General features: G+C 59.0%; 1 protein-coding gene across 6 annotated transcripts; it reads right to left on the bottom strand.

Moving 5' to 3' along the window:
* Positions 1–41: 41 nt before the first annotated feature.
* LTBP4 (latent transforming growth factor beta binding protein 4) lies at positions 42–26,773 on the bottom strand. 6 transcript variants are annotated; one of them, XM_082368545.1, is made up of 33 exons: positions 26,589–26,773; positions 24,686–24,744; positions 24,390–24,528; positions 23,785–23,894; positions 18,786–18,977; positions 18,381–18,628; positions 18,202–18,304; positions 17,763–17,837; positions 17,551–17,673; positions 16,855–17,019; positions 15,871–16,020; positions 15,619–15,750; positions 14,850–14,981; positions 14,640–14,765; positions 13,743–13,868; positions 12,958–13,200; positions 12,355–12,480; positions 12,147–12,266; positions 11,159–11,287; positions 10,812–10,937; positions 10,398–10,520; positions 10,048–10,179; positions 8,856–8,987; positions 8,651–8,776; positions 7,124–7,270; positions 5,565–5,828; positions 5,203–5,274; positions 4,814–4,942; positions 4,460–4,606; positions 3,349–3,501; positions 2,069–2,449; positions 1,519–1,671; positions 42–444 (listed from the first exon to the last, which is right to left on the bottom strand). In XM_082368545.1, the coding sequence occupies exons 1-33, from the start codon at positions 26,735–26,737 to the stop codon at positions 290–292; spliced, it is 4,887 nt and encodes a 1,628-aa protein (XP_082224671.1). In that variant the 5' UTR covers positions 26,738–26,773; the 3' UTR covers positions 42–289. The 6 variants fall into 6 exon arrangements, with proteins under 6 accessions (XP_082224671.1, XP_082224673.1, XP_082224672.1 ...); XM_082368547.1 differs by lacking the exon at positions 14,640–14,765; XM_082368546.1 differs by lacking the exon at positions 8,651–8,776 and having other exon boundaries at positions 26,589–26,772.
* Positions 26,774–27,923: the final 1,150 nt, after the last annotated feature.

Raw genomic sequence — 27,923 nt, 5'->3', positions numbered from 1 at the left:
AGCCAAAGTTTGAGAAACATTAGGCAGACAGAGACAGAAGATACAAAATAGGTGTTTTTTAATTGAACATTTTTATAAAAAGGAGCGGGAATATGAAGGGGACCATGGGCTAAGCCCGGGCCCGCGGCGTCTGTAGGAAGGGTACTCCTCCTCCCCGTCTGTCCCATCGACCATCCTCTCCTCCGGGTCCGGCATCCCTGTGCGCATGCGCGCAAGCAGGAGGGAGGGCGTGTGCAGCAGGGACCCCGCGTGCGCAGGCGCGGAGTGGGCGCTCCAGGGCTGCTGGGGCTCAGGCCCGGGGCCTGGCCGGCGTGCAGTGGTGCGGCTCGTGCGAGGGTGCGAATCCTGGGCGGCAGATGCAGCGGAACGAGCCATCCGTGTTGACGCAGCGCGCGTTGACGCAGAGCTGGGCGGCCGCCTCGGCCTCGTCACACTCGTTGATGTCTGGGGAGGGGGGCGATACCAGGAGCGCTGTTCAGAGCTGGGGACCCAGGAGCCCACCTCCCTGGCCCCTGAGGCTCCTGGTGCAGAGGGGTGTGGATGCTGAGCCTCCCGCTGGAGTGGAATCCAGCCACTACCACCTGTTGGCTGTGTGAGCCTGGGCAGGTAACTTAACCTCTCTGTGCCTCAGCTCTGTTTTCTGTGAGATGAGTGTGGTAGCCCCTAGGACACTATGTTTTTGTTAGAAAAACAATACTAATGATGATATCAACAACAATAAGTGCTTACTCTGTGCCAGACATTGTTTTAAGCATATTACATGTATTAACTTTATCCTCCCAATAACCCTGTGAGGTAGGTACTGTGCAAACTGAGGCCTAGCGTGGGGAAGCCCCTTACCCCATGTCACACAAAAAGCCCACACTCTGCCCAGGGGGTTCGCAGACCAGCTCACAGAGACCCTGAGTGCCCAGCCCCCTACTATTTCTTGGCTGTGAGACTTTGAGGAACTCAGTTCTCTTCTCTGAGCTTTACACATAGGCCTCACTGTCATTGTAAATTGATGTTCACGACTCTATGAAATGGGTTCTACGACTATACTCATTTTTCAGATAAGAAAAACTGACCAAGGGACAGTGACCTGTCCGGGGTCACACAGCAAGCTGCTGGACTGAGCCCGAGGTCTGTCCAACTCCCCCAGAGTCCCTGATTGTAACCGCTCTGCTTTACTACTGCCTAAACTAGGCAGATATAATTCCTATTCGATGGGAAGACTGAAAGCTCTTCAAAGAGGTCAAGCAAACTGCCCAAGGAAGCCCTGGGAGTTCTTAGAAATCACGCCTGCAGGATCCTATCCTTCCATCCTGCTTCAAGCTCAGCCACGGTGCTGTGGTCAAGCTCCGCTTTCCTCCCAGCCTGACCTGTCCTTCAGGCAAGCCCCATCCCTGAGCAAAAATTACTTCCTGCTCCCCACTGGAGCTGGCCGGTCTCTTTGACGTCCCTGATTACCCACCCCTAGTAAAGGCTTCCACCCTCTCTTGTACCCAACCTCCATGCTGGCCCCGGCCCAACCCTCACCGACGCAGGCCATGCGGGTCATGTCCAGGCGGTAGCCGTCGAAGCAGTCGCAGGTGAAGCCCTCGGGGACACGCACACATCGGCCGTGGGCGCAGCCGTCCAGGATCCCGCACTCCTCCGCCTCCAGCCCTTCGTAGGGCCCAGCCTGGGCGCCTGCGGAGAGTGCGGGGACTCCGGGGTTCGGGTGGGGCCGCGCCCCAGGTTCGGTGGGTCCCCTTCTAAAACTGCCCATCCCGCTCCAGGGCTCTGGGGGGCGCTGTGAGGCCAGGATGTTTACGTCGCTCTGCTCTCTCTAGCTTTCCTTCTGTCCTCATCGCTTTCTAGGTAGGTCTACAGGGATATCTCTGTTCCTCTTCATCCCTGCTCTCTGTCGCTCTCTCCGACAGTATCTCCGTTTTCCCATCTCTCTGAGCCTGTCTCTCCCCCGGCTTCTCTTCGTTTCTGTCTCTGTCTCTCCTCCTCCCCACGCCTTTCCTCCCTTCCCCATCTCCATCTCTCTGCACACCTGGCTTCTCATCTTAGTCCCCATCACTCGGGGCACAGTACTCACCAGCATAGCTTCCACCTTCAGGCGACTCCTCAGGCTCTGAGACGGAGCCACGGGTGTCGCGGGACCGATAGCGCCAGCGGGAGCCGGGCCCCGGTGGAGCAGGAGCCTCGGATTCACCGTAGGGGCCACCATCGTCCTCGAAGTCGGGCATGTCGAAGGGTGGCGTCCCGTAGGGGGCCTCCCGGCGCGCGAAGGGCCCAGGTGGCGGTGGGTAGGGGTCATAGGGTAGGACGGGTGGCAGGTACAACTCAGGCCCATACGGAAGGCCCTGGTAAGGTGAACCTAGGTCTGGGCCATACTCGTAGGGGAGTCCAAAGCCACCTGGCCGCGGGGGTCCATAGGCGGGGGGGCGCAGCACATTGCACAGGGCCTCAAAGTCATCTGCGAACAGGAGCCAAGCCTAACAATCAGCCCTTGCTTCCTCGGCACGCGTCATTCATGTCCCCCCTCGGGGAAGAGAAGCCCGAAGGAGAAGGTGGGGAGGGCCGTGGGCTGAGGCATTAGAGGGGCTTCAAAGGAGGAGACTGGGATTGCAGGCTTGGGATCAGGAGTACTGAGGACTGCAGCTAGAAATCAGGGTCCAAGTGCTGGAATTTGGGGGCCCATGAGATCTGGGGCTAGGGGCCTACAAAAATGGGATGGAGGTGTTTTAGGGACCAGGACTGGGAAGTACCAGGGGCCTGACGGGTCAGGATGCATGGGAGGGGATCTGAACCATGGGACCTGGAAGTCAGAGGAGCAAGGGCCTAGGACTGGCACTGGTTTCCCAAGGGCTGAGAATTGGGAGACTCAGGGCTTTTTAGAGCCAAGGCATGGAGATCTCTGGAGCTGTGTGTTGGCTTCTGAGGCACCTGGATGTGGGTATCCAAGCCACTGGGACTTGGAGGTTTGCGAGCTATGACCAGAGTCTGTGAGCCAGGATGGCAGGATCTGAGCAGCTGGTATTGGAGGTCTAAAGGTCCAGGATTTGGGGGAGGGGTCTCATGGGCTGTCTTGGGCTTCTAGAGACCAGGAGTTGAAGGTCTGAGAGATCAGACCTTAGGACCTTTTGGGACTGGAGCTATGAGACCTGCTGAGTCAGGCTTTGGGGTTTCTGTGGTTGAGGCTTGGAGGTCTTTGGGTTATGACTTGGGGTCTAAGATTTAGGAATGCACTGGGACATAGGGGTCTGAGGGACCAAGTTTTGGGAGACCTTGGGGTCTAAGACTAGGAGTCTGAGGACCTGGATTTGGAGCCTGAGGGGCAGAGTCTCGGAGTGTGGCCCAGGCAGGTGGCAGTACCTGAGTCCTGCGCTGGGCAGAGGGCACAGTCCATGCCCCAGGCCTCGCCATAGAGGCAGCAGCACTCTGTGTAGGTGGCCTGGCGATCCAGCCGAGGGCGACTGCACACGAGGTCAGCCCCCACTTCCTGCCAGCACACTCCCAGATTGTCGTCTGAGGGCAGAGACAGCATGCATCAAGGCGGGAAGACACTCAAGTCCTCCCAAATGCTCAATCTCCTCCCTACTGGAGCAGCCCAGCCATCCTCTGCCTGTCACCAAATCCTCCTCAGCAGCTGTGATCTGACTCCTAGAAGTCCTCTGAGGTAACTCCAGATGAGTATGGGGCTTGGTCTGGCACAAGGCTATCATATAGGAGGGTGATAGGGTCTGAGAGGAGGATTCTATCCAAGACTGGCTGCTGCAGGGCTCTGTGACCCCAGGGCAGTTGCTTTTCCTCTCTGAGCATTGTTGAATAAAGTCTCAGGATGTGGGAGGACGTTGTAGGAAAAGGAATTGGGAGGAGAAGAGACTTTGGGTCAGTGGGCAAAAAGAGAGAGAGGACCCAAAGAAATAAACACAAACACATCGAAAGAGTCAGAGACTCAAAGAAACACAGGAAAGCAAAGATGCAGAGAGAAACAGACCTAAAAGCAAAGACAGAGGCAGGGAGTGTCAGAAATTCAGAGAAAGGCCTAAAGACAAACCCACAGAGAGGTGCAAAGAGACAGAGACCCACAGGGAAATAATAGCACACTTTTAGCACTTAGTAAGACCAGGTCCCATTCTGTTCTTAAAAATAAAATTCCTCAGAGCCACCCTATAAAGTAGGGGCTATTGCCAATCCACACAATGTGCAGAAAGGAAGTTGGGATCCAAGAGGCGATAAGGAACGTGCACGTGTACGCAGGGCCAGTAAGTGGCAGGGAGGCTCCTCTACAACCTTCGCCTTTAACCAGGCCCGCTGGCCTCTTGTTCCGAGAGTCAAACACCGAGACCAGAAGCTAAATGGGGCGTGAAGGGGCGCGGCCCGGGTGCGGGGCGTGAGGCTGAGTGGGGGTAATGAGGGGCTGGACTGCGTGGGAGAGACTGGGGCGGGGCTAACCGGCGGGGCGGGGCGGGGGAGGGGTTACCGAGGCTCTGGCTCTCGTTGGAGACGCAGCGGCGCCCCGAGCCGTCCAGCACAAGTGGGGGCTCGCACGTGCAGTGATAAGAGCCTATGGTATTGACGCAGCTGCCGCCCTCACAGGCCGGCTCCTCGTCCGCGCACTCGTCGTTATCTAGGGAGGCACGGAGGAAGTGATCAAGAAGCAGCCCTCTCCCCTTTCCCATTTCCCCGGTGCATTGACGGTGGGATAGATGGAGTCTAGACTCCAGGAAGGACTTCCTGCTGGTGCTGGTCACATTCCAGAGAGGCGCTGGAGTGGCCAAGGCTTGGGGAGAGTCCCAGGCGGGGGTGTGAGTGCCGGTGGAGGTGTGGTTCCTACCGATGCACTCCAGGCGCTGGGCATGATAGTAGTAGCCATTGCTGCAATAACATGAGTAGCCTGGGGCCGTGTTCACGCACACGCCGCTCTTGCACACCTGGTCTCGGAAGAGCTGGCACTCGTCCACGTCTGCGGGAAGGATGGTCAGAGGCACACCCCCCCACCAAGAGAGACGGGGGGATGGGGGGAGGCAGGCCAGGTTGTGGGGTGGGCTGGATGGGGGGTGGTGTAGCTGCGGGGTGTGATCAGGGAAGAGAAAGAGATGGCAAGAGAGACCCAGAGGGAGAGATACAGAAGATAAGGGTGGGAGGGGGAGAGACAGAGATAAAGAAAACAGAGATGGTGTGAGACAGAGCTGGACCTGGGGGCTGAGGGTGGGCGGGCCTTACCTCTCCGGAGGCTCGGGTCTCCGCTGGGCGCCAGGTAGCCCCGGCCGTGGGGGCACAATGACTGGTACTCAGCTGCATACAGAGACAAGGCTGAGCCCAGACACCCGTGCCCCAGCCCCTGCCTTGGGCCTGCTTGTGCCCACTTGCCTCAGTGCCCACCCTTCACTGCCCAAGTCTTCAGCCCCTGTGCCTGTTTGTATCCACCTCTCAGACTCGCGCCCACCTGGCTGGCAGCTCACTCTTGCCCATGCAATACCAGCACCTCGCTCCCTTGTCCAAATGTGGCCCTTTGTCCCAGTCCCACGTCCACCTATTGCTACCCAAACCCTCGGCCCTGTGTCCACCCAGTGGCCCATGCCCACCTGTCTCGGTGCTTGGGCACTGCTGGATGCGGCAGCCGCTGCCCCAGCCCTCACCCACAGTGCAGCAGCACTCCTGCCACGTCACGTTCCGAGCCAGGATGTTGTCACATGCATCCGGAGCTGCCGTGTCAAAGTAGCACTCCCGGCGCCCGCTGCCCACAGGGCCCTGCCTAGGTGGGCTGGGCCGGCGGGACGGGGGTGGTGGGAGCCTGGCTGGCAGACTGGGGCTGGCCGGTACGTGGGGCTGCGGGCCCGGGAACGTGCCTGAGGAGAGAGTGTGGGCTGAGCCTCCAGCCCCTGTGTTATGGATGGGGAAACTGAGGCCCCCATGTGGCAGAACCGACTCCACACCTCTCAGCATCTGTCATCATCTCTCTCCCATTCTCACCTCCTCTAATTTCTGTACCTCTTGCCTCCCCATCTCACTCTCCCAAGCGTCCGGCCCATCATCCAAGCTGCAATTCAGGAGAAGAGGGGATTTCCCTGGCCTCTTGGAGGCCTCCCTGGGGCTTCACATCCAACGTGTCCCAATCTGGTCTCAGAATCTTCATACCCAAATCTAGACCTAGGCCTGGACACCTCTCCCTGACCCAGACAGCCCCACAGCCTGTTCACTTTGGCCTCTTGGGCCCCTCTCCCACCTGCCCTCTCCTCCCCTCCCATGGCCCTTGCCTTGGTCCAGCCCTGCCCTCTCTGCTCAGGTCCCAGCCCCACTCCAATCCACCTTCACATGGCAGCCAGAGGAAGTTCCAAAATCTGATCATACCCCTCTCCCGCTCAAAACCTTTCCATGGTGCCAGAGTGCCCTCAAGAAAAGTCCAACCTCCTGACCATGGTAATAAGTCAGGGTGGTCTGGTGCCTGACTCCTTCTGTAGCCTCACTTCTCCCCACCCCTTCCCTTGCTCTGTAGAGCATGTCACCCTGAACTTATTTCAGTCCCTCAAACATGTCAGGTCCTCTCTTGCCTTGCCAGGCCTTTGCCCTTGCTGTATCCTCTGCCCAGAATGCCCTCCCTCATCCACTTGGCTTGGCTTATTTCTACTCATCCTACTACTCTCAGTTCAGACATCCCCTCCTACAGGAAGCCCTCCCTAACTCTCCTTCAAGGCTGGGGAGGCACCTCTTCTGGATTCCCACCATGCCCTAGCCTTTCCCATCATAGGCTTGTTTGCTCTGGCCTGTGCCTCGTCCATCCCAGTCCTGATTCCTCTGGGTTGTTACCGTCAGGTTATATTGCTATCTGCCCCCACTGGATTGTGAGCCCCTTGAAGACAGGGTGGTCTCTCCTGGTCACTGCTGTGTCCTCAGGGCCCAGAAAAGGGCCTAAACTCAGTGAACATCTGCTGAATGAAGGAATCTGGTAAAGTCAGAACCAGGATCTACTTCTCCTGACACTGAGTCCCACACCCAGGTTAACTCATGTGTTCTGAAGGTTTCTGTTGTTTAAAACAACAGCATCTAACTGATGGCAGCTGTCCACATCAGGAATGGTTAGATCCCATTATATTTTTGCGGGGCCGGCAGCCGTCAGTTAAGTAGACATTGATCTCAGTCTCACCAGCAGACGTCCGAGGGGGAACACAGCGCCCAGTCATGGGGTCAAACTCCTCAGGGCTGTTGGGGCAGACACAGAGGAAGGAGCCTTCCACATTCTCACACAGGGCAGCTCCACACACACCCTGTAGCGTTTCACATTCATTCACATCTGTGAACAGGAGACAACAGGGAAGAGGGAGTCAATGGTTGTAAACTTCTGGAATTCCATAAGTCTAAAAGTCTGGGCTTTGAGTATGAGTATTTTAATGGCCCAGATCCCATCATCTGCTTATCTTCTGGTGACAAACCCTGAATTTCCCTTGGGAGCGCTCTGCTCCTCCAACCTATGTTTTGAGCAGGCCAAGCAGATTGCTGCATTTCTCTGATTCAGAGACAGGCAGTGACCAAGCTGGGCCGATCAAAGCCAGTCCTGGGACTCTTTCTAGAAATACGGAGGAAGAGCCTCCCTCTGTAGCCAGGGATGTCAAGCTAAGGATGTCAACCAGAGGTGCTAGGGCCACTTTTGTCATTGTGAAAAGAGAATCGGCCTGAAAATAAATGCATTAGAGGATAGCAGAGCTGGGAGACAGCTAGCCTTGTTACAATTCCTGGATCCACGTATGCCTGAAGTTCAAATATTTCCCAGAACTTCAGTTTAATGCCCTTTAAACAAATGAAGCCTGTTGTGTTTGCATTTGTCAAAACTAAGTGAATGTATAATTAAGACTCATGCATTGCACCGTATGTAAATTGAACCTCAAATAAAAATATCCGTAAACACAAATTGAACTCTGGTTAATGACATACATTATGCACAGAAGAATTTGGGGGGAAGTATATTGAAGCCTGCAATTTAATTTTAAAATTCTATCCAAAATATTTTGTGGATTAATGGAAAGATATGTGAGGAAACAAGCATAACCAAATGATAATAATAGAATATAGATCATGGGTATGCTGATGTTCATTCTACAGGCCTTTTAACTTTCTGTATGTTTAGAAATTTTCCTTGGGATTTCCCTGGCGGTCCGTGGGATTTCCATGGCGCTTTCACTGCCGTGGCCCGGGTTCAATCCCTGGTCAGGAACTAAGATCCCACAAGCCGCGGGGCACGGCAAAAAAAAAAAACAAACCAAAAAATTCCTAGTAAAATGTTGGGAAAAAAGTAAAGGATGCTTATGTACAATTAAGATTAGTGCAGTTTTGGAACTTCCCTGGCAGTCCAGCAGCGGTTAAGACTCTGCGCTTCCACCGCAGGGGGTGCGGGTTTGATCCCTGGTCGGGAACTAAGATCCCGCATGCCGAGCAGTGCGGCCAAAAAAAAAAAAAATTAGTGCACTTTTACTACTTTATGCATGCATTTTTAAAGCATGCCCCAGATAAAATCTGGATAAATAGGGGTTCCTGAGTGACATGAAGATGATCTTATATTCCAAGGTCTAAATTCCATACCCCTAAAGTTTACATGCATTCAGATCTATGGAGAGAAGCAGGGCCTGACAACCTCTTCCCCACCCTCTGGCCCCGCCCACCCCCTGGAGCCCCGTACCCACGCAGTGACGCCCGTCCCGCGCCCCCTCGTAGCCCTGGTCACAGAGGCACTGGAAGGAACCAGGCAGGTTCTGGCACATGGCATGGGCCCCGCAGAAGGACCGGTTCCGGCATTCGTCCACATCTGCAACCACCAGACAGTCAGGCCATTGCTAGACCTTCTATCCCCTCCACATCTCACCCATTGCCCCAGGGACACCCACCCTGGCATCCGCCCCCTGGCGTGGGCTGGTAGCCAGGGTCACAGGCCGGTGTGCAGCGGTAGGAGCCAGGGGTATTCTCACAGCGCTGGGCTCCACAAATCCCTGGGCCATATTCCTGGCACTCATCCACGTCTGCAAAAGAGTGGGGAGGGGATGGGGGAAGGAGAGGGGAGTCACAGGCCTGGATTCACAGGTTCCTGGTGCTGCTTCCCGTTCCCATGACTGAGAAGTCTCTGACTCTGGTATTCTAGGAGTCTGAGCTTCGAAAAATCAACAAGCAAGCATTGATACCTCTTAAGGCCTCGTTACCATTTCTCAAATAGCCTAAACATGGTCCCGCCTCAGGGCCTTTGCACTTGCTGTTCCCTCTGTCAGGAACACTCTTCCCTCAGCCATCTGCGTGGCTCCCTCCCTTGCTTCACTCCAGGGTCTAGGTCAAGCGCTCCTAGCGCCCCTACCCCTACTGCCCTGTCACCTCTGTCCATTTATCCTGCTTTACTTTCCTTCTTAAACTTCTTATATCCATGTAGTTATTGGTATGCCAACTGTCACCTCCCTAGAATGCAAACTCCACGTCGGCAAGGATTTGTGCCTGCCTTGTTCCTCATTGTATCCCCAGGGTGTAGAACGGTGCCTGATACACAGTAGGTGCCCCCAAATTGTTTGCTGAATGAATCGAGTTCATATTTACATATTTATTGTCTGTCTCTCCCCCTAGAACGTCAGCTCCGTGAGGACAGGGATTCTGTTTGACTCATTGCCTGTTCTACTGCCAGTGTTGCACACAGTAGGTGCTTAATGACTTCTTGTGGAATTAATGAATGCGGTCCCATGAAACTAGGTTTCCACGAATCGGGGGTCTGGCAACCCAAGAGCCCAAGGCAGTCCGCAGTCATTTCATCTGTTCCACAAAATGCTGACCCACACACCATCCCGCCCCCCCCCCCCCGCCCCCAACTCTGGGCTGCTTCTGGAAGCGAGGCTTGGCCTGTTTCCTGACAGGAGTGTCTTCCCCTATCCTCCTGCCTCCTCTCTACAAAAAAATATAAAGACACGCTGGTGGCTTGTTTCCACCACGATTAGGAGAGAGTTAAGTACATTGGTTGGGAGCCCTTTCCCTCCCCTCCCCCCAAGTCCGTGAGGCCTGGAGCCGGCTTCTGCGACACTTCGTGGGGTGGGGCAGTGGTCTCACCGTCACAGGTGCCCTCAGGGCCTGCGTGGTAGCCAGGGTCGCAGTCGCGGACACAACGGTAGGAGCCGGGGGAATTCTCACAACGCTGGGACCCGCACAAGGCCGGGCCCCGCTCCCGACATTCGTCCACGTCTGAGGGGGGGAGGCAGGGCAGTCAGATGGGGGAGGAAGGGAGGGAAAGGAAAAAAGGTGGGGGAGTCAAGGAGGGGAGAGGAGAGTCAGAAGAGGGAGGCGGGAGTCGCAGGAAAGGGAAAGAGAGAAAGCAGCAGAGGAGAGGCAGAGGGGGGAGACAAATGGGGGAGACCAGGAGGCAGAGGGGAGAGGGACCAGGCAGAGGCGAGGCCTCTCACCGAGGCAGGAGGCGAGGTCTGGGCCAGCGCGGTGTCCTGGAGGACAGACGCACTCGAAAGAGCCGTCGGTGTTGGTACAGATGCCGCTCTGGCAGAGGTCCTCCTCGCTGCATTCGTCCACGTCTGCGGGACAGTGTCGGAAACCGCAGGCGGATCTCCTTCTTTGCTTAACATTCCAAGCCACGCCCCTCCACCGCCCTTTCCCCGCCCCTCCAGCTCCAAGACCTTAACGCCTTCCCCACCTGCCTTAGGCTCCTCCCTTCCCTGCAAGCCCCACCTCTCCGCCGGATTTGGCTCCATCCTTTCCATTCACTGCCCAATTTATCCAGACTCCGCCCTTTCCCCTTTCGTCTCCCAACTTCGCCCCTCCCTTTCCCCACCCTTTCCCGATCCAGGCCCAGCCTGGGTACGGACCGAGGCAAGAAGCTCCGCGAGGTCCGGGCCGGTAACCGGGAGCACAAGTACAGGCAAAGGAGCCGTCGGTGTTGAGGCACTCGCCGTTGGGGAAGCAAAAGTCGCCCTCCAGGCACTCGTTCACGTCTAGGGTACCCAGAGATAGGGCTGCGGGGTTACCAGACCCGCCCCCGAGACCCAAGCCCCGCCTACAAAGGAGCAACCCTGTCCCCCAAGCCACACCCCGATGGCCGGTTTCTAAATTCCACCTGCAGTCCCTTAGTCCAGCTCCCACCTCCCCACCAGGCTTTACCCAGGAAGCCAAGTCCCACTCCCAGGCTGTCCAGCCTTTTCCCCGCCCAGCCCACCTGCGCAGGGCCCGGGCCGACCAGGTGGTGCCCGGTAGCCTGGCGCGCAGGTGCAGCGGAAGGAGCCTTCAGTGTTAGTGCAGTGGCCGTGGGGGCCGCAGGAGGCGCCCGAACGGCATTCGTCCACATCTGTGGGAATGGGGATTTCAGAAGGGGTTCTGTCTAGGAACACACTGATGGATCCCCTTGGGGGAGAGGGGTCTGAAGAAGGTGATGGGAAGTGTCTTGGGTTGGATATGAGGTGAAGGCTTCATGGCAGAAGTGGGTAGGGGAGACTGGGGTTGGGGGTCCTTGAGTCTGGGTTTCTGGGAACTCCCTATGCCAGGATCCTGGGGTCAGGTGAAGGGACTCTGGACTGAGACAGGGGTCAGACATTAATTAGGGTAAGGGGTCAGGTATTATAAACCAGGATAATTAGGTGGCATTCTGGTCAGGGGCCAGAGTCTCTAGTCAGGGGTCAGGGTCCAGGATCATGGACACAATCAAGCCCCAGGGAAGGTGCTCTGAGAAGGGGCAGGGGCGGTGAAAGAGGCAGGATCAAGCATCACACAGAGTCACGGGTTGTAGTCAGGGTTGTGGTCAGTAGTTATGTTTCGGTCAAATGTCACAGTCAAGTTTAGGGGTCACAGGTCACATATAGGGTCAGAGGACAGGCAGCATCAGGGGGGTCACAACTGCTATCAGGGCTGAGGTCAGGGGTTATCAGCAGGGTTCATGGTTAAGGTCAAATGTCACAGTCAAGGTGAGGGTTCATTGGTCACAGAGTCAGAAGTCACACTCAGGGCCAAGGGTCGTGGTCCAAATCAGGAACTGCAGTCTGATCAGGGGTTCATAGTCTAGGTCAAGAATTGCAGTCAGGCTCTGGGGGTTGTGGTCCAGGTAAGGGGACTGAGATCCAGGTTAGAAGGTTGTAGGCCAGGTCAGGGGTCATGATCTGGGTCAGGAGGCATGAGGCAGGTCCAAGGTCACACCCAGGGCCTGATCTCACCAGTACATCGGCCATGGTGCAGGTGGTGACCAGCAGGACAGGCCCTGCACTGGAAGGAGCCAGGTGAGTTCACACACTCCTGCCCAGGACATGCCAGGTGGTTCTCACACTCATCCACATCTGGGGAGCAGAGGAGAGGGTGGCTTTGGAGGAGTGGCCCAACGCCCCCCTCACCCATCCACACTCCTCCCTCCCTCCCCGGCCTCACCCTCGCACTCAGAGCCGGCAGCACTGGGTTGGAAGCCCGTGGGGCAGACGCACTGGAAGCTGCCTTCTGTGTTCTCACACCGGCCATAGGTGCAGGGCGGGGGGCTACGGGCACACTCATCCACATCTGGGGCAGAGGAGACCAGTGGGGCTGAGGAAGGGGCCTGGACCCATTGCCATCACCACCCACCCCAACATTCTACTCTGGAGGAAGCGTCCTGGACTTTGTTCAGGCTGCTTCCTCCTCCCAGAAGGACAGACCCTTTCGTTGTTTCCCCATTAATGGTCTCTCCAGCTGCCAGGATGCGGCTAAGGCACCACCTCCTGCATGTTGCCTTCCCTGACTCAGAGTTGTCCCTTCCTCAGGGTTCCAAGAAGCACAAGAGTATCATCCAAAAAATGAGGAGGAATGGAGAGCACCCTCATATTTGGAGAAAGGGGAGAAGACGCTGGAGCCAGACCCTCGCCACCCCCTCAATACCTCCAGGCCTCTGTCCCTGTCCTCCTTCACTGAGCCTCATTGCTCTGCCTCTCTGTCTCCCAAACCTGTCTCCAGTCCCTACAGCAGATGGGGGTGAAGTGGCTTTGGACTCAGCACCCTCACCTTGGCAGGGGGCCCCCGGCCCACGGGAGCGGAAGCCAGCAGGGCAGGCACAGTGAAAGGAGCCTGCTGTGTTGTCACAACGGCCTGGCCCACAGGGTGGTGGCTCCTGGGCACACTCATCCACATCCTCTTCACACGCTGAGCCCCGGAAGCCAGCCGGGCACACACAGTGGAAAGAACCAGGCAGGTTCTCACAGACCCCTCGGCCACACAGGCCGGGGCTCTGGATGCATTCATCCACATCTGCTCAGAGCAAGGGACCCAGGTCATACCTCCTTTATGCCCCTTCCGCCCCCCCCCCCCATGCTCTATTCTACCTCCCTGACTTCCGTCGCTCTGACCTTCCACCCTCCATCATCCTGCCACCCTGTCCTCATGGTTCTGCTCTCCACCTTCCATCACTCTGCCACCTTATCCGTCATCATTCTAACTCCATCCTCCAGCCCTCTACTTCCTCAGTCCATATTAAGCTGCTTGTCTGCTTCCTAGAACTCTGTCTTTCTAGTCCATATCAGTGGGCCTCCTTAAACTCTGTCCTCCATAACTCTACCCCTTCCCCCATTAATGACGTCTCCATCCCCCATCCCTCTGCTTCTCCATCCTCCATGACTCAGCCTTTCTGTTTTCCAACACTTGGCCTCTCCATCCCCAACAGGCTGCATGTCTGGTTCTCAGAGCCTGGCCTCTTTCTCCCATCAATCAGCCTCCCTCTGCCTCATTGGCTGGGTATCTCCATCCCTCACCACTGCCGCTCTACCCTTCCCCCTACATGCCCAATCCCTCACCCTGGCAGCTGGCTCCGTGGGGCGCAGCCTGGTACCCAGCGGGGCACACGCACAGGAAGCTGCCTGGCGTGTTCTCGCAGCGCCCACGGTCACAGGGTGGCGGCACGCGGTGGCACTCGTCCACGTCTGCGGGCACAAACCGCGTGGCTGGGACTGGGGCAGACACTCCGCCTCCTCGCCTCCCCCAGAAGGCCTGGGGAGGCGGGGAGGCGGGGAAGCGGGGACGGCAGGGGCGGAGTCAAGCTTCGGCCAGGGCCAGGCCGAGGCAGGAGCCAGGGGCGGTAGAGGGGCTCGGAGGGGCTAGGTTTAAGGCTGAGGCGGAGCTTCAGCGGGGAGGACAGAACAAGAGTTGGGGACCCAGCTTGGGCAGAGGCAGAGAGGGGAACCGTGAGGGGGGCAATTTGGGGAGGGCAGGGCCTGGGGAGGGCAAGGGCGGGAAGAACGGCTTTGGGGACCGAACAAAGGGAAGGCAGGAGCGAGGGAAGGGGTGGTTTGGGGACGGGGCACTGGTGTGGCAGGGTGGAAATCAGGAGTCATGGTGAGGAGATAGGTTGCAGCAGTTGTGGGACAGGGGAGGGGCCTTGGAGAGGGCAGGAGCTAGTCTGGAATATTGAAGGGGCGGGGCCAAGGGAGGGGCGGAGCCGGGACCCAGTCAAGGAGAGAGGCCGGACAGTATAGTACGGCAGGGACCGGCCCCGACGGGAAGGGCCGGCTGCGCCGGAAAGAGGCAGTGGTGGGGCCGAAGTGAGAGCGGGAGCTGGTCTGGAGACGGGGTCAGGGGCCAGGCCAAGGCAGTAGTTGGCCTGAAGGGACGTGGGGAAGGGTGCGAGGGCGGGAACTGCTCCAGAGGGAGAGCTGGAGCGAGACCCCAGCTGGGGTGGGGCCTGGATTTCTCACCCAGACACTCCGCACCCCGCGGGCCAGCTCGGAAGCCCGGCCCGCACACGCAACGGAAGCTGCCTGGCGTGTTCTCGCAGCGCCCGGGAGCACAAGGCGTGGGAATGCGGCGACATTCGTCCACGTCTGAGGGTACGGAGGGGTCTGGTCAGGAGGTGACAGGGTAGAGCCGCCCGCCCCGCCTCCCTCCTCCCCCTCGGCCTGGCTCACCAATGCAGCGCATGCCCTGCGGGCTGAGCCGGAAACCGGAGTCGCACGCGCAGGTGTAGCCACTGGGCCGGGGAATGCAGCGTCCCGGGCCACAGACCTGGGGATTGCGTTGACACTCGCCTGCAGAGGGACCTGCGGGGGTCCAGTGAGCCAGGGTTCCCCCATCTATGAATCTTCTGTCCCTTTCATCCCAGTACAATTCCCTCAGATCCTCTGCTTAAAACATCCTCCTGGATGTCCCCCCTCAAGCCCAGTCTTCCCCCTCTGATGTCCCTCTCCTTTATCATGGGACATTCCCATCAGATCCTCTGCCTGAATCCTCCCATAATGCCACTCCAAAGTCTTCATTTTTTAATATTTTGCTCCCCAGTCTTCTGCCTGAGATATGTTCTTAGTGTCCTCCGTGAAAAATAATTATTTGTCTCACGTTAACTGAGCATTTACTATGTGCCAGATACTTCAGAGGCAGCTTGCTGAATCCTCACAATGATCCGCATTTTATAGATGAAGAAACTGAGCCTCAGGGAGGTTAAACTGACCTTCCCAATTGACACAGAACTTGCACCCAGGCTCGCCTGACTCCAGCTCCTGATGTAACCACCACCCCACCCTTCAAACCTTTATCTTTTCCCACCCATTCCTTAACTCCTCTGGCTGTAACATCCTTATTTGTTCTATTGTAGAATCTTCACTTTGGAGCCCCCCACCCCCCACCCGGAACTCCTGCCTGTAATACCCACATCAATGCCGCTGACTCCCTCTACCGCACCTGATTCAGGGATCTCCGGACCAGTCCAGGCAGGGATGCTGGGCAGGGGAAGCTCAGGGCCCGGACGGGGCTCTGGCCGGGGTTCTAGCCGTGTCTCAGGCCGGGGTTCTGGGCGATGAGTGGGCAGAAAGCCTGGTAAAGAAGGGCTATCAACAGTGGAGACCTGGGTTTGGGTGTCCCTACTCATCTCCCCTTGGAGACAACACTCCCTCCTCCAGAAACCGGCTCACCCTCCTCCAGAAACCAGCTCACCTGTGCGTGGCCGAGAGGTGGAGGATGGGGCACGGGGCTGGCTGAGGGACACTCGGGGTGGTTCCTGGCCCAGGGGTCTGGTGTTGTAGCGGAGGTCGGAGGCCGAGTAATGGTAGCCAGGGCCAGCTGGGCAGATCTCCCGAAAACCCTCTGGACACAGGAAAGGGAAGAAGATGGGCAGAGAGAGGGCAAGAGAGTAGGGGGGAATGAGAGGGAAAGGGGGTGAAGTAGAGAGAAAAGGGGGGGCTAGGGTCTGGCCTTGACCGTGAGTAGGGCTTAGCCTGGGAGTGTGTTAGGGGTTTGGGTTGGATGCTGAAATGGGGTCTAAGAGTGACTGGGGGGACCTGGGGTCTGGGAGCATCTGGGGGGAGTGTAGTCTAAGGGAATTAGACCTAGGGATGTTCTGGCATGAGGGTAGGGTGGACATGGGACCAGCTTCAGGCCCCAGTGGCCAAAGAATGGGACATCTCAGAGGCTAAAGGTGGGACCAAGGATGTTTTTCCCTCTTTGGGAGGATGGCAGGGACCGGAGTTGAGGGCAGGGTCTGGTTTGGTGTCTACAGGGACGGGGTTGAAGGCCAGGAAACAGTCAGGTCCATTGTGGGGTCTGGTTTCATGAAGAAGCAAGATTGCCTGGGAGGTGTCTCCGGGAGGGGCGTGTCTGGGGCGGGGCCCAAGGCGGAACCTAGGTTGAAGGCAGTGTCTCAGAAGCTGGGGAGGTGGCCAGAGCCTGGGGACAAGGTTGGGCAGGCAGCCTGTCTCAAGGGCTAGGGGAGGTCGAGGCTGGGGGTGACGCTCGGCAGACACAGCCTAACTTCAAGGTCATGTGCAAGCCAGGGTGGAGTCCATTCTGAAGATAGGCTGTCTCAGATGCTGGGTGCGTGGCCAAGGCTAGGGCCCAACCTGGTTGGAGGGGCTGGGGGCGGAGCCTAGAATGGGGGCTGTTTGTGTCAAGTCTAGAGAAAGGCGGGCAGGAGGCGCTCACCTGAGCCAAAGGGTGGGCAGAGCTGGCAACCCCGGCCCCAGGCTTTGCCTACGCGGCTGCAGCAGCAGATCTGTTTGGTGATGTTGCGTAGAATGGGCAGCGAGCAGCCGCCGTCGCGGAGCACGCGGAAGCAGGGTCCCTTGGCCTCTGAGATCACGTGTTGGGCTGGGGGTGGGGGAGGAAATTCTTCAGGGCGGGGTTGGGAGTGTAGTGGGACTAGGGGATCTGGGAGGTAGGGGAATGGTCCCAGGGAGGGTTTGGTGGGTGTGAGGGGCATTTGGGAAAGCTCTGAGAGAGTCTGAGGAAGAGTTGAGGGGTCTGGGAGGTCTGAAAATGGTTTGGGGCTTGAGGAGAGTCTGAGGGGTGAGTGAGAGAATCTGGGAAGGATCTCAGGATCTGAAGAAGGTCTGGTGGTCGAGAGAGAGGAGGAAATCTGGGGGCTTGAGAGGAGCTGATGAAAGTCTGGGGATCCTAATCCAAAAGGTTTGAGGGGTTCTTAGAGGAGCAGAAGAAGGTTCAGGGAGTCTGAGGGTGAATGAGAGTCTGAGACGTTCTGAGGGGGATCTAAGAATGACTGGGGGGACCTGGGGTCTGGGAGCATCTGGAGGGAGTGTGGTCTAAGGGAATTAGACCCAGGGATGTTCTGGCATGAGGGTAGGGTGGACATGGGACCAACTTCAGGCCCCAGTGACTCACAGATGCAGCTGCTGCGGGACGAGTCAAGCAGAAAGCCGTCGGGGCACACGCAGGTGTATCCGCCATGCGTGTTCGCACACTCCCCGTGCTGGCAACGCCCCCCAGTCTCGCATTCATCCACATCTGCGAGGGAGGGGGTGGTTCCAGTGGCGTCAGGGGCAAGCTCCCTGCCAGCCCCGTCCCAAGCTCCTCCCACGCCTGCCCCAGCTCACCTTCGCAGGACCCATTAACCCTTTCAAAGCCAGCTGGACACGGTCCATCTGGGACGCCCACTTGGTCGGAGTTTCCTGTAGAGAGAGGAGAGGGTTGGTCCGGGGCGCGCGGAGCGAGATGGAGTGGGCGGGGACGAAAATGGGGTGGGAAGAACTAAAAGGTGTTGAGTGTGGTTTGAGTGCAAGGTCAGCCTTAGGTTGGCGATCTGCATGAGTAGGCCTATGGCACAAAGGCCGAGTGAGAACAGGGTAGCCAAAGTCAGAAAGTGGGGTGGGTGGTCCCAGACGGTATGGATAGGTCTAGACTGGAAATGATCCCCACAACGGGTAGGCATGGCTAGAATTTGTGTAAGGGTATATCTATGGGCAGAGTACGAGAAGCAGCGGGGTTCTCACTCCTCCCCAGCTCCGAGCACCTCGGGGACATCCTGGGGCTTACCCAGGAGCTCCGAGCACGACTGACAGTCGTGAACGCCCCAGGCCAAGCCGGCCCCTCTGCAGCAGACCTCCTGCGTCCGGAGCCCGGGCAGCGGGGACGCACACTGTGGGGAAGTGTAGGGTGAGCGCGCCCCCGCGCGGTGGCACGCTCCGGGCCCCTCCCCACCGGCCTCCTCTCACTTCGCCTCCGCGCAGCTCCCGAAAGCAGTAACCGAAGCCCGAGGCGTCCGAGTAGCCGTCCTCGCGCGGCGCGCTCTGTGCCAGCACCGTGTAGGGCGCTGCCGCCTCCGCGCGAGCCGCCGCCGCCGCCCGCGCCACTGCCTCGGCGTCCGCCTCCTCCCAAGGGCCGGACACACGCTCCACCTGGTGCACCACCACCGACGCCTCCTGCGGGTGCTCTACGTGGACGCTCACCATAGACGCCACGCCTGGAGAGAGGCACGGCGGGGCAAAGTGGGAGTAGGAATGGGGGAAAGGGCGCGCTGGAGAAGGGTACTTAAGAGAAGGTAGGAAAGATGGGAGTCAGAGGAACGGCGAGGTGGTGGACAGAGGGGGCGGAGGGGACTCCGGCCGCACTTTCCTCACCATGCTCATCGTCACGGTGGTTGGCCAGTGGCATGGTGTACACAGAGCGGGTGAAGCCTGGCATGGCCGGGGCCGGGGGTCGGGCGCCCGATGAGTGCAACTGGCAGAACTTGCCAGCGAAGTCCGGGGGACAGAGGCAGCGGTCAGGCTTCACGCACACACCTCCGTTGTGACAGATCAAGGGACACAGGACTAGGGGGAGAGCGAGGACACTCAGGGCCGGCAACCCTCCTTGTAGCCCCCCTGGGACGAGCGCACTCAAACGAGCTCAGTCCCTAACGTTGTAACTACACCCTCAAAGGTATCACTCAATTCAAAGTTGTTCCGCCATGAGCTGTCTTGAGTCATCTCCCCCCTAACCCTGGCCACTTGCATTGGCTGGGTCCAGTTGTACAGCCCTTGATGGTATAGCTCCGCCCACTGGGTCCACTCACCACGCCCTCCAGCTCCTTCTTCACTTTCATTTCACCCCGCCCTCCCTCTCGAGTCCCACTTTCTGGCCGAGTGCATGGCGTACCAGCCCCGCCCAGACAGCGTTGTACCCGCCCGTAGGCTCAGCCCCGCCCACTCTAGCTCTTGCCTTCGCATTTAGCGCCGCCCTTCTCTTACTGTTCAGCCCCTCAGACCCAGCGCTGGTCACTTCCATTGACGAAACCCACATTTTGCCACTCCCTGGCACTACCCCTTGCTCGCAACTCCGTCTCCTTACCATTCTAGGCACGCTCACACCCCGTCCGGCAGGGTCCACTACGTTCAAGCTCCGCCCACAGGCTGTGCGGCTTCCCCCCCTCCCCTTCTACGCACCCTGCCCACATCACCTTCTTCTACCCGAGGGATTGTAAACCCCGCCTATCAAGGCGTCTAACCTGCTGCCTTTAGCCCCACCCACCTTCCTTTCCTCAAGTTAATTTGCCCTGGCTCAGTCGCTCACGCTCCTCTCACCCCACCTCCCGGCTATCTGGACGTCCTAGCCACCCCCCGCCCCCCGCGCTTTGTCTCCTCCCACCTCCCCTTGGCTCCGGCTCTCCAGTTCTAGGTCTGACTTCCCGCCTCCAGTAGCCCCGGGGCGGGGCCAGCGGGAACGCGCCTGCTCTCCCCTAGGCGCGCCCTCGCTGGGCCTCAGGCCATCTCTGGGCGGGGCACTACCAGCTGTGCGGCGGGGTAAACAAAGAGGGGTGCGGCGGGGGCAGGGCGGCGGCTCCTCATTCCGGACCCTTGGGGAGCCCCGGGCCCGCTGAGCCAAAGGAGGCCGGACGTATCCTGCGAGGGCACCCCCTCCCTTTCTCCCCAGGGGCTGCCGAGAACAGCTGGAGACAGCTGTGCGGAGGGCAGGAAGGGGGCAGGAGGCCGGGGCCGTCCAGGAAGGCGTGTCTGGGATCCTGAGCCACACACTGGAGAGAGGAAAGCATAGAGGGAGCCCCCTCAATTTATAAGGGTAAAGAGACTGCACTCCTGGGAGATTAGTTAGAAGGCAGCACTCTGGGGTTCAAAGACCACTGGAGGTTTCTGGAACAGAAAGGGAGCCTATCCCAGAGGAAACGGAGGCACCCTTCAACAGAAGGAATCCCTTAAGTCCTTTTGGGGAGAGTTACCTAAAAACAGGACTCTAGTGTCTTCTAGGGAATGGCCAATTGGAGGGTGCTGAGAACAAGGTTTAGATGGAGAAGTGGGATTCTTGGGAGTCCCCAGCCCAAGAGAGCCTCAATTGTCTGGGAGGACTGTAAGATACTGTGGAATCCCCCCTCCCCTCTCAGCTAAGGGATTAGGTACCCAAGTCGTTTTGATTGATGGCTGCTTGGGGGGAACACAGTATCTGTAGTCCTCTTGGGAGGATCACTGATCAAGACCAACTCTGGGTTTCTCTGAAGACAGATGGATCAGCAGTTCCCGGGGAGGGAGTCAGCTGGAAGGGAAGGACTTGGATAGACAGGAATCGGGGATCACTTGGAAACAGAAGAAAATAGGAGCCTTTTGTGGGAAGAAAATTCGGCTAGGGAGCAGAGTTATCACTGTATAGAATCTGTAATCCAGGGTTTCCCTGGATGTGGGGAGGAATAGCTGAGGGACAAAACTAGAGTTCTCTGGTGAGGGGCACAGTCTGGGGAGATTACATCAGAAGAATGTGAGGGAATTTCACTGGAGGGGCTGGTCTCCGGAGTCTGTTGATAGCGGTGCAGAGGGGCTTAGGGCGTGAGGGCAGAGACTCTGGGCTCCCCTAGTTAGAGGAGTCAGGCCAGGACTCCAGGGTGCTCTAATAGGAGCCCTTAATTAAGTGGCAGGCCTAGGAGAGGCTTAACTAGGAATCAAGATTCCAAAATAGGAAGGGTCTCTGTTGGGGGTTGCGGGTGGTAATCCAGCTAAGTCTGGGGGCATTTCCTAACCTCCAAAGACACTTGTCTGTCTTCTATCATCCAGAATGTAGGCCCCCCGCCCAGCACCCTGAGGGCCTCCACACCAAGGGCGGGCCGCTAGATGGGCACAGGCAACTCCATGTCCCACACCCTTGGAGGGATGAGGGGCTGAGGACATCGAGGTCCTCCTGAGGTCAGCCCCCTTCACAGACCCCTCCTTGTGCCTCCAGGGGCTTGGCACCCGCCTGGGCAAGGCTCCTGGCACAGGCCCGTTGAGGCTGGGCCGGGAGGGAGTGAGGGAAGGAGGGAGGAAGGGGAGGAGAGAGGGAGTGGCAGCGGGCGGGGGCTCAGGCGGGAGATGAGCTCACGCCGGCCAGGGCTGGGTTGGCTGGGGGCCAGGCTGGGCGAGTTCTCCGGCGCCAGGGGCCCCCACTCCCCACTCCAGAGGGCCTCCGGGGCTGGGGGCAGGTAGGCCCAGACCCTGAGAGCCCACCCACCACCATACCCTGGGGCCAACAGGTGGCCCACCCCCCCACCAAGGGCTCTCCATATCTAGGGGAGCCTGGTGTGCACACGCCTCCTGTCCCCTCTGCCCCCAGGGGGCGCCTTTTCCCCTAGGCCTCCAGCCTGGATTGCTCTTCCACGTGCGACCCTTGCAACTCAGGGTCCTGCAGAGACCCTCCTTCTACGAACTCTTTCCCTCTCAGCTCTCAGGATCAACTTTCCACACCCCAATCCCCCTCCTCACAGGCACTCCCATCCTAGACTTTCCTAATCCCTCCCACCCAAAGAAGCAGAAAGTGGAAAACCCCCCATGGCCCTGGATTTCTCCCTTGGACTCTGGGGACCCCTTACTCACAGTCACAGAATTCGGACCCCTTTCCCCCAAGACCCCAAGCCCCTCAATTCTGGTATTCCCCACGTTGACTCAAAGGCACAGAAGTCAGCCCCCAATCCCCTCATATGCGACATCACAGGTCCCTGAGAACCCTCATTGCTTGCGAAATCAAGACCCTCAGGACCCAACCCCAAAAGCCAGGAATTTGAGGCTCTCTTCCTTAAATAAGCCAGGGATTCCCCAGCACTACTGCGCAAGGAATCTGGGCTCCCGCGCCCTGGGGACTGTCTCCCCCATCCCCGGGGATCCTCCTCCACCCGGGGAAGCCCTCCCTCGGGACCACCACCCCGCACTCACAGGCGCGGAAGCCGGGGCCCCCCGGGGCCGCCCCGCCGGGCGCGCCGCTGTCCACGCTGGTGGCGTTGCGGGGCGCGCAGGTCGGGGTGCAGCGGGGGCCGGTGGGCCCATGGACGCAGCTCAGGCCGCACACGGCCGGGGTGAAGCGCACGCGGAGGCGCTCTCGGGGCCGACCCAGCCCGGGCTGCGGCCGGAGCAGCGCCAGCAGCACCAATAGCGACACCCAGAGCAGCCGCGCGCCGCCCGCCATGGCTGCAGCGCCGCGCTCCGCCGCGCCGCCGCCCCAGCCCGCCCGAGGGGCCCGGCCGCGCCCGCCCGCCCGCGGGGGAGGGCGGCCGCGCCCCCGCTCAGGCCCCCCCCTCCCCACCACTCCCTCCCCGGCGGCCGCGCGGGGGCGCGTGGGGCCGGGCGCGCAGCCAGAGGCGCGCAGGCTGGGCGCTAGACTCGCAGGGGGGAGGGGGGCGCCCCCTCTGCCCCCGACTCGCACCAACAAGTGAATGGGGCCCGCAGGGGAGCGGCGGGGAAGGGAACAGGTGGGGGCGGGCCCGTTTCCCCCCCAGACAGGGCTGAATCCATAAAGAGGAAAGAGTAGTGGGGGCCGCACTTGGGGAGGAGGCTAAAGGCTGTCTCTGCCTTAGTCACAGAAAAAGGAGCTTCATCTGGGTAGGCGGCTGCCATGGCACATCTGGGCAGCCAGGTGGCACATCTGGGGGAGAAGAGAAGGGTCGGTGCACCTGGGCACATGAAGGAATTGGGGGTTTGGATGGTGGGCAGAACGCTGGAGGGGCACATTTGAGGACGCAGTCACATCTAACCAGGACCCTCACACCTGGTAGAAGTCAGAATGGATTAGGGGAAACGGTGGATTGAGACTGTGGGCGGGGGTCTTCACATCTGGCCGGAGGCCCACATCTGGAAGACTTTAGGGAGGAGGGGACACATCTGGGCTGAAGGCCACAGCAGGAGGGGGACTTTTGAGGGTGGTTGAGACTAGGAGGTGTGCTAGCCCCGGGGCCGAGAGCCGGAGCGGGAGGAAGGCAGGAGGACGGTCGGGAAAGTAGTGGGAGGCCTTTGGCCCCTAGCCGCCCCGCAGTTTTGGGCATTCGGTAACCAGGCAGGCGCCAACCGGCACAATCGCTTTTGTTGTCTGGGCTAGTTCGGCCGCTTTCTCTGCCGGGACAGCGCCCCCCTCTTCGGCCGGCAGTGGGGAGCCCGGACGCTTGGCTTCCCGGCCCCACCCCCGCGGGTCAGCGCCTCTGGCCAGCGTCTGCTCCTGTCCCGGACTCACCTCTCGCTGCCGGACGCCGGGGTCCCTAGAGGGGGCTGCGTCCTGGGGAGGGGTGCTGAGCTACAATGGGGGGCGGCTAGGCGGCAGCTGGACCGTGGGAACCAGACGGCTTTATCTGGCCCGGAACCCCCCGCCCCCCGGCGGAGGAAGGGCGGATGTTCTTACCCCGGGACTGGCCGGCAGGGGCGCGCTGTGGGGGCCTCCTTCTCAGCAATGCCCGGGCCCCCGGCCCGCGGAGCCGCCGTCGCCTCAGCAGAGCTCGGGCTTCCTGCAGCCTGGGTGGGAGGGGGCAGAGAAGGAGCTGTCACCGCGGTTCGGCTGACCCCCCCCTCCCCTCCCCGCAACTGGAAGAGACTTCCCACACCAGGAGGTCTCCCAGTGGAGGCTCTGCGACCCCCACCCATCTCTTTATGGGGACCAGGCCTTGAACATTCGTTGGAGGCTTGGAAGAAACAAAGTCAGTGGGAGAAACAGAGATGAGGAAGGGAGAGAGGGAAGAGAGACACAGAGGCAAAGAGACAGGTAACTATGAGAGAAAGAGACAGACAGAAAGAACAAATAGAGAGAGAGGAACATGGAGACAGAGATAGAGAGATAGAAACGGAAAGACCCAGAGACAGCGATTGGCGAGAAAAGGAGAAACAGAAACAGAGACACAAGTTGATAGAAACAGAGAGCAAGGGAGAGGAGACCCAGGGAGCAGAGAGAAAGATGTGCCAGAAATGGTGGCAGAGTTGGGAGCATCTAGTAGGGGAGGGTTGCACACTCACGTCAGTGGCTGCCAGTTAAGGGACACCTGTTTCCTCCTCACGCTGGGGCTGGGGCTTGACAGCCCTGGGGGCACTGGAGTCAGGCACCACTGAGGGCCTGCACACTTTTCAGGCCGACAGCTCTGGACCCTGCAGGAGGCTTCAGAGACAGCCAGGGACTAAGTGGAAAAGGAGGCGACTGAGTTCCTCTCTCATCCAGCTCTCCAGCTGGGATGAGGGGTGAGGAAGGGAGCCCCCAGCTCCTCTGCTCCTACCACCTTTCCCCTCCTACCTATACCTCGCCTACAAGAACCCACCTCTGAAGCAGCGGCTCCTCCTGGGCGATCGGCCTGGGCAGCAGCGACAAGCAGCAACACTATAAATAGAGGGATGGAAGTCACTCAGGGCCCTAGCACTGTAGAACTCCCCAAAGGAAGGCAATGAGGGATAGGGGAGGGAAAGCCAAGATAAGGTTTGAAGGTGCTCGAGATTGATGTGTGACCAATCTGAGGCACTGTGCTCGATGCCTCAGTTTCCCCATCTGTACAATAGGAGGCAAACGGGTTTAAGCTCTCCAGGGATGAAGGTCACAGCAACCTCACGTTTATTTTTCTTCTGAAGTGTTTGAGGTAAGGTATTATTGGAAAAGACATTTAAAAGTCTTTTAAAAATGATTTTTAAAAAAAATGATTAAAAAAAAAACAAAAGACTTAAAGAGGATTTCTAAGCGCACTTCCAAGCCCGATCTGGGAATCTAGAACCCCGCCCTCCCCGCACTTCCCTGTCCTGGACTCAGCCGTCATCCCGCGGTTGGCCGGCAGATGGCGCCACTCCACAGGCCTCAACGGCTGGGAAGGGAGGTCCGCCTTTGACTATGGGTCCAGCAGGGTGCAGAGGTGGAGGGGGATACAGGAGCCACAGCCCAGTACTGGGAATCCCGAGGCCTGAGTTCTAGCCCCTTCCTGCCCTTCCACGTTGTGTGTCCTGGAGCCAGAGTCTCCTGGTCTATGGGTCTCAGTTTCCCGCCTGACCAGGAGGAAGGAGTCGTTCTTGGAGGAATCTCCGCGCCGGGAGGGTCTCAGATTCTGGCTGGCGGAGCCCTCAGCTTGGGCGCAAGTGCGTCGCAACCAAGGGGCCCCCCAGACAAATCCATTATCCCCAGGCTAAGGGGGACGAGGGACGAGGCCGCGCGGGCCGGCCGGGAGAGAGGGGCAGCGGGGGGATGCTGTGAAGGGGACGTCGGGCGTATGGACTCTTTTTAGATGGGTGGGGCCCAGTAGGGGAGGAGGCCGCCCGGGTGGGAGCCTTCCGGACCCCCGATCCTGCAGTCATCCCTCCCGCCTTTTCTCCGGGTTAACCCCTTCCCAGCCCCGCCCCCGGCGCGGCTCGGGTTACTAAACGCATTCGCAGAGACCGAGGCGGGAGCTGAGCCCGGGGCCTTTGTAACGGAGCGCTGGGCCGCAGGGCGGGGGTGGGGGTGGGGGGTGGGGGGGTACTGGGCAGACTGTTTCCTTCGATCTCGTCACCCGTAGACAGGAAGAGTGGCTATAACCCCCTAAATCTATAGGAAATTCTGGATTTCTTGCCGCGAAATCACTGGTACCTCATTCAAGCTTGGAATCCGCTTATTCTAGGAAACTAAAGCACCCCCCCAACCCTCATGAAATCTGAGGGCCCCCCATCTCCGCACACATTTCCACAAGCCCCTCCACCATCAACCCAAAACTCCACGTCTTCCTCACTCATTAGGAAAACGTCTCTTAATTAGTTCAGGCCTCCCCGCTCCCCAGATAACCAGGACATGTCAACTCCCCCTTAAAGTGCCCTGATAACCTCCCATACTCTTCCTCCTTAAGCACCCAGTTAGTTTGGGGGACCCCATCCCAGCTCGGCCCCACCCATCTATCATCTTAGGAGAACTCAAAGCCCCATCCCCATATAAACTGGGACCCTTCTCCAAACAAACTCTAGAATTCCCTGGAGCCACATCCGTCTCTACCACACGGGAGGGGAATCCCTCCCCTCAAAATCTCAGTACACCTCGGATTCTAACCCCTACAAAATAGAGGGCCCTAATAAATTCAAGAGCTCTGGTTCTTCATCCTTATCACGAAGCAGTGGGTTCATATTTCCCTAAATCCGAAAGTCCTGGTCTTCCTAGACCTCCAGACTTATTGGGTAGAGGCGGCACAAGGACGAGGGGGCCGCAGCGGGGCTTACCCGGCCGGGCGGCCCGGGATCATCGCAACCTCGACGGCCTGGATGGGGCTGGGGCCGGCGGCGGAGGCGGCGGCGGCGGCGGCTGCAAGGAGAGCCAGCAGCAGCACCAGCAGGAGGGGGCGGCGGCCGCTGGGGCCAGGCAGCCGCATCGTGTCCGGCGTGGAGTCGCGCTCCAGGCGGCCAGTCTGTCCAGCGGGTCAGTCTTGGCGCGGCCCCGCCTCCCGCCCCCGCCCGAGGCCGACTCATTTTCTCCACAGTCGCAGTCTCAGGCTGCGAACTTCCCTCCAATCAGAGCCCGGTTCCGCCAGGGGGCGCTGCCCGCGCGACCAATCAGGAGGCGAGAGGGGAGGGGTTAAATAGACAGGTGCCGGGCATGGGGCTCGGGGACCAGGAATTTTCAGTGCTGTCGGGGGTACTGGCTCAGTGAACCCTGTTATAAAGGAGAGGCCTCAAGTGTGGAGTTGCTGGGACTCCTCCCAGTCGATGCGCAGGCGGTGGGCAGACTCCCCTAAGCTAGATTCCCACTGGAAGACCTCATCCCTCCGCCCACAGTCCTGGGAGAAGTCCATCAGAATTTGCTCCTCGACTGGCGTAAATTCTGGAAGACCCCACAGGTGCCCACTTCTCACGTGAGAGACTTGGGATTCTGGGGGCAGAACGCCAATCCTAATCCTGCACTGAGCTCCAGGTCCGGCCCCTCTGAGAATCCCAGGCCCACTCTGGACCTTCCCAAAGGATTTGCCCCTTCTCAAAGCCCTGTGTTTCAGGGGTTCCAGGCTCAGCAAACAATAGCTTGTTCCTCAGAAGGCTGTAGCCTCTGCCCCTCGGAGGACCTGGGCTCCGCCCCTGACCCACAGACTCCACTCCCACAGGGCTCCCGGCTCTGCTCTCCTATTTGCACCCCTCTTCACCGCCACCCCTAGTGGGTACAACAGTCCCCTCCCTGCCTGAATATTTAAAGGCTCCCAAGAGCACCCCTCCCACTCCCAGAATTGCAGACTTTCTCCTTAAAGAATTCCAGTCCCCTCTCTTCCTAGGGACCTCTACCATTAGGAGCCCCAAGCCACAAGTGGCCTTAGTCCCCACCCGCACCCGCTTTAGTGGGTTCTAGGCTCCAAGCCCTGCTCACAACCTTCCAACTCAGAGGGTCTCAAGCCCAGCCCCGCCCTTTCATTATAAATTCAAGGCCCCACCCTCTTTCCTCAGAGTTACAAACCTCGCCTCTCTGCTCCCAAAGGCATCAGAGCTTCAGAGCCTGCTCCCTAGCTGCCCCCTTCTCCTCTGAGTTTCAGGCCACACCCTTTCCCACAAGAACTGGGCCAAGGCCCCACACTT

Source organism: Balaenoptera borealis (genome assembly GCF_965194805.1).
Source record: "Balaenoptera borealis genome assembly, chromosome: 19".
Classification (NCBI taxonomy): Eukaryota; Metazoa; Chordata; class Mammalia; order Artiodactyla; family Balaenopteridae; genus Balaenoptera; species Balaenoptera borealis.
The sequence above is the reverse complement of the archived record's forward strand: the minus strand, read 5'-3'. Positions and strand labels throughout refer to the sequence as shown.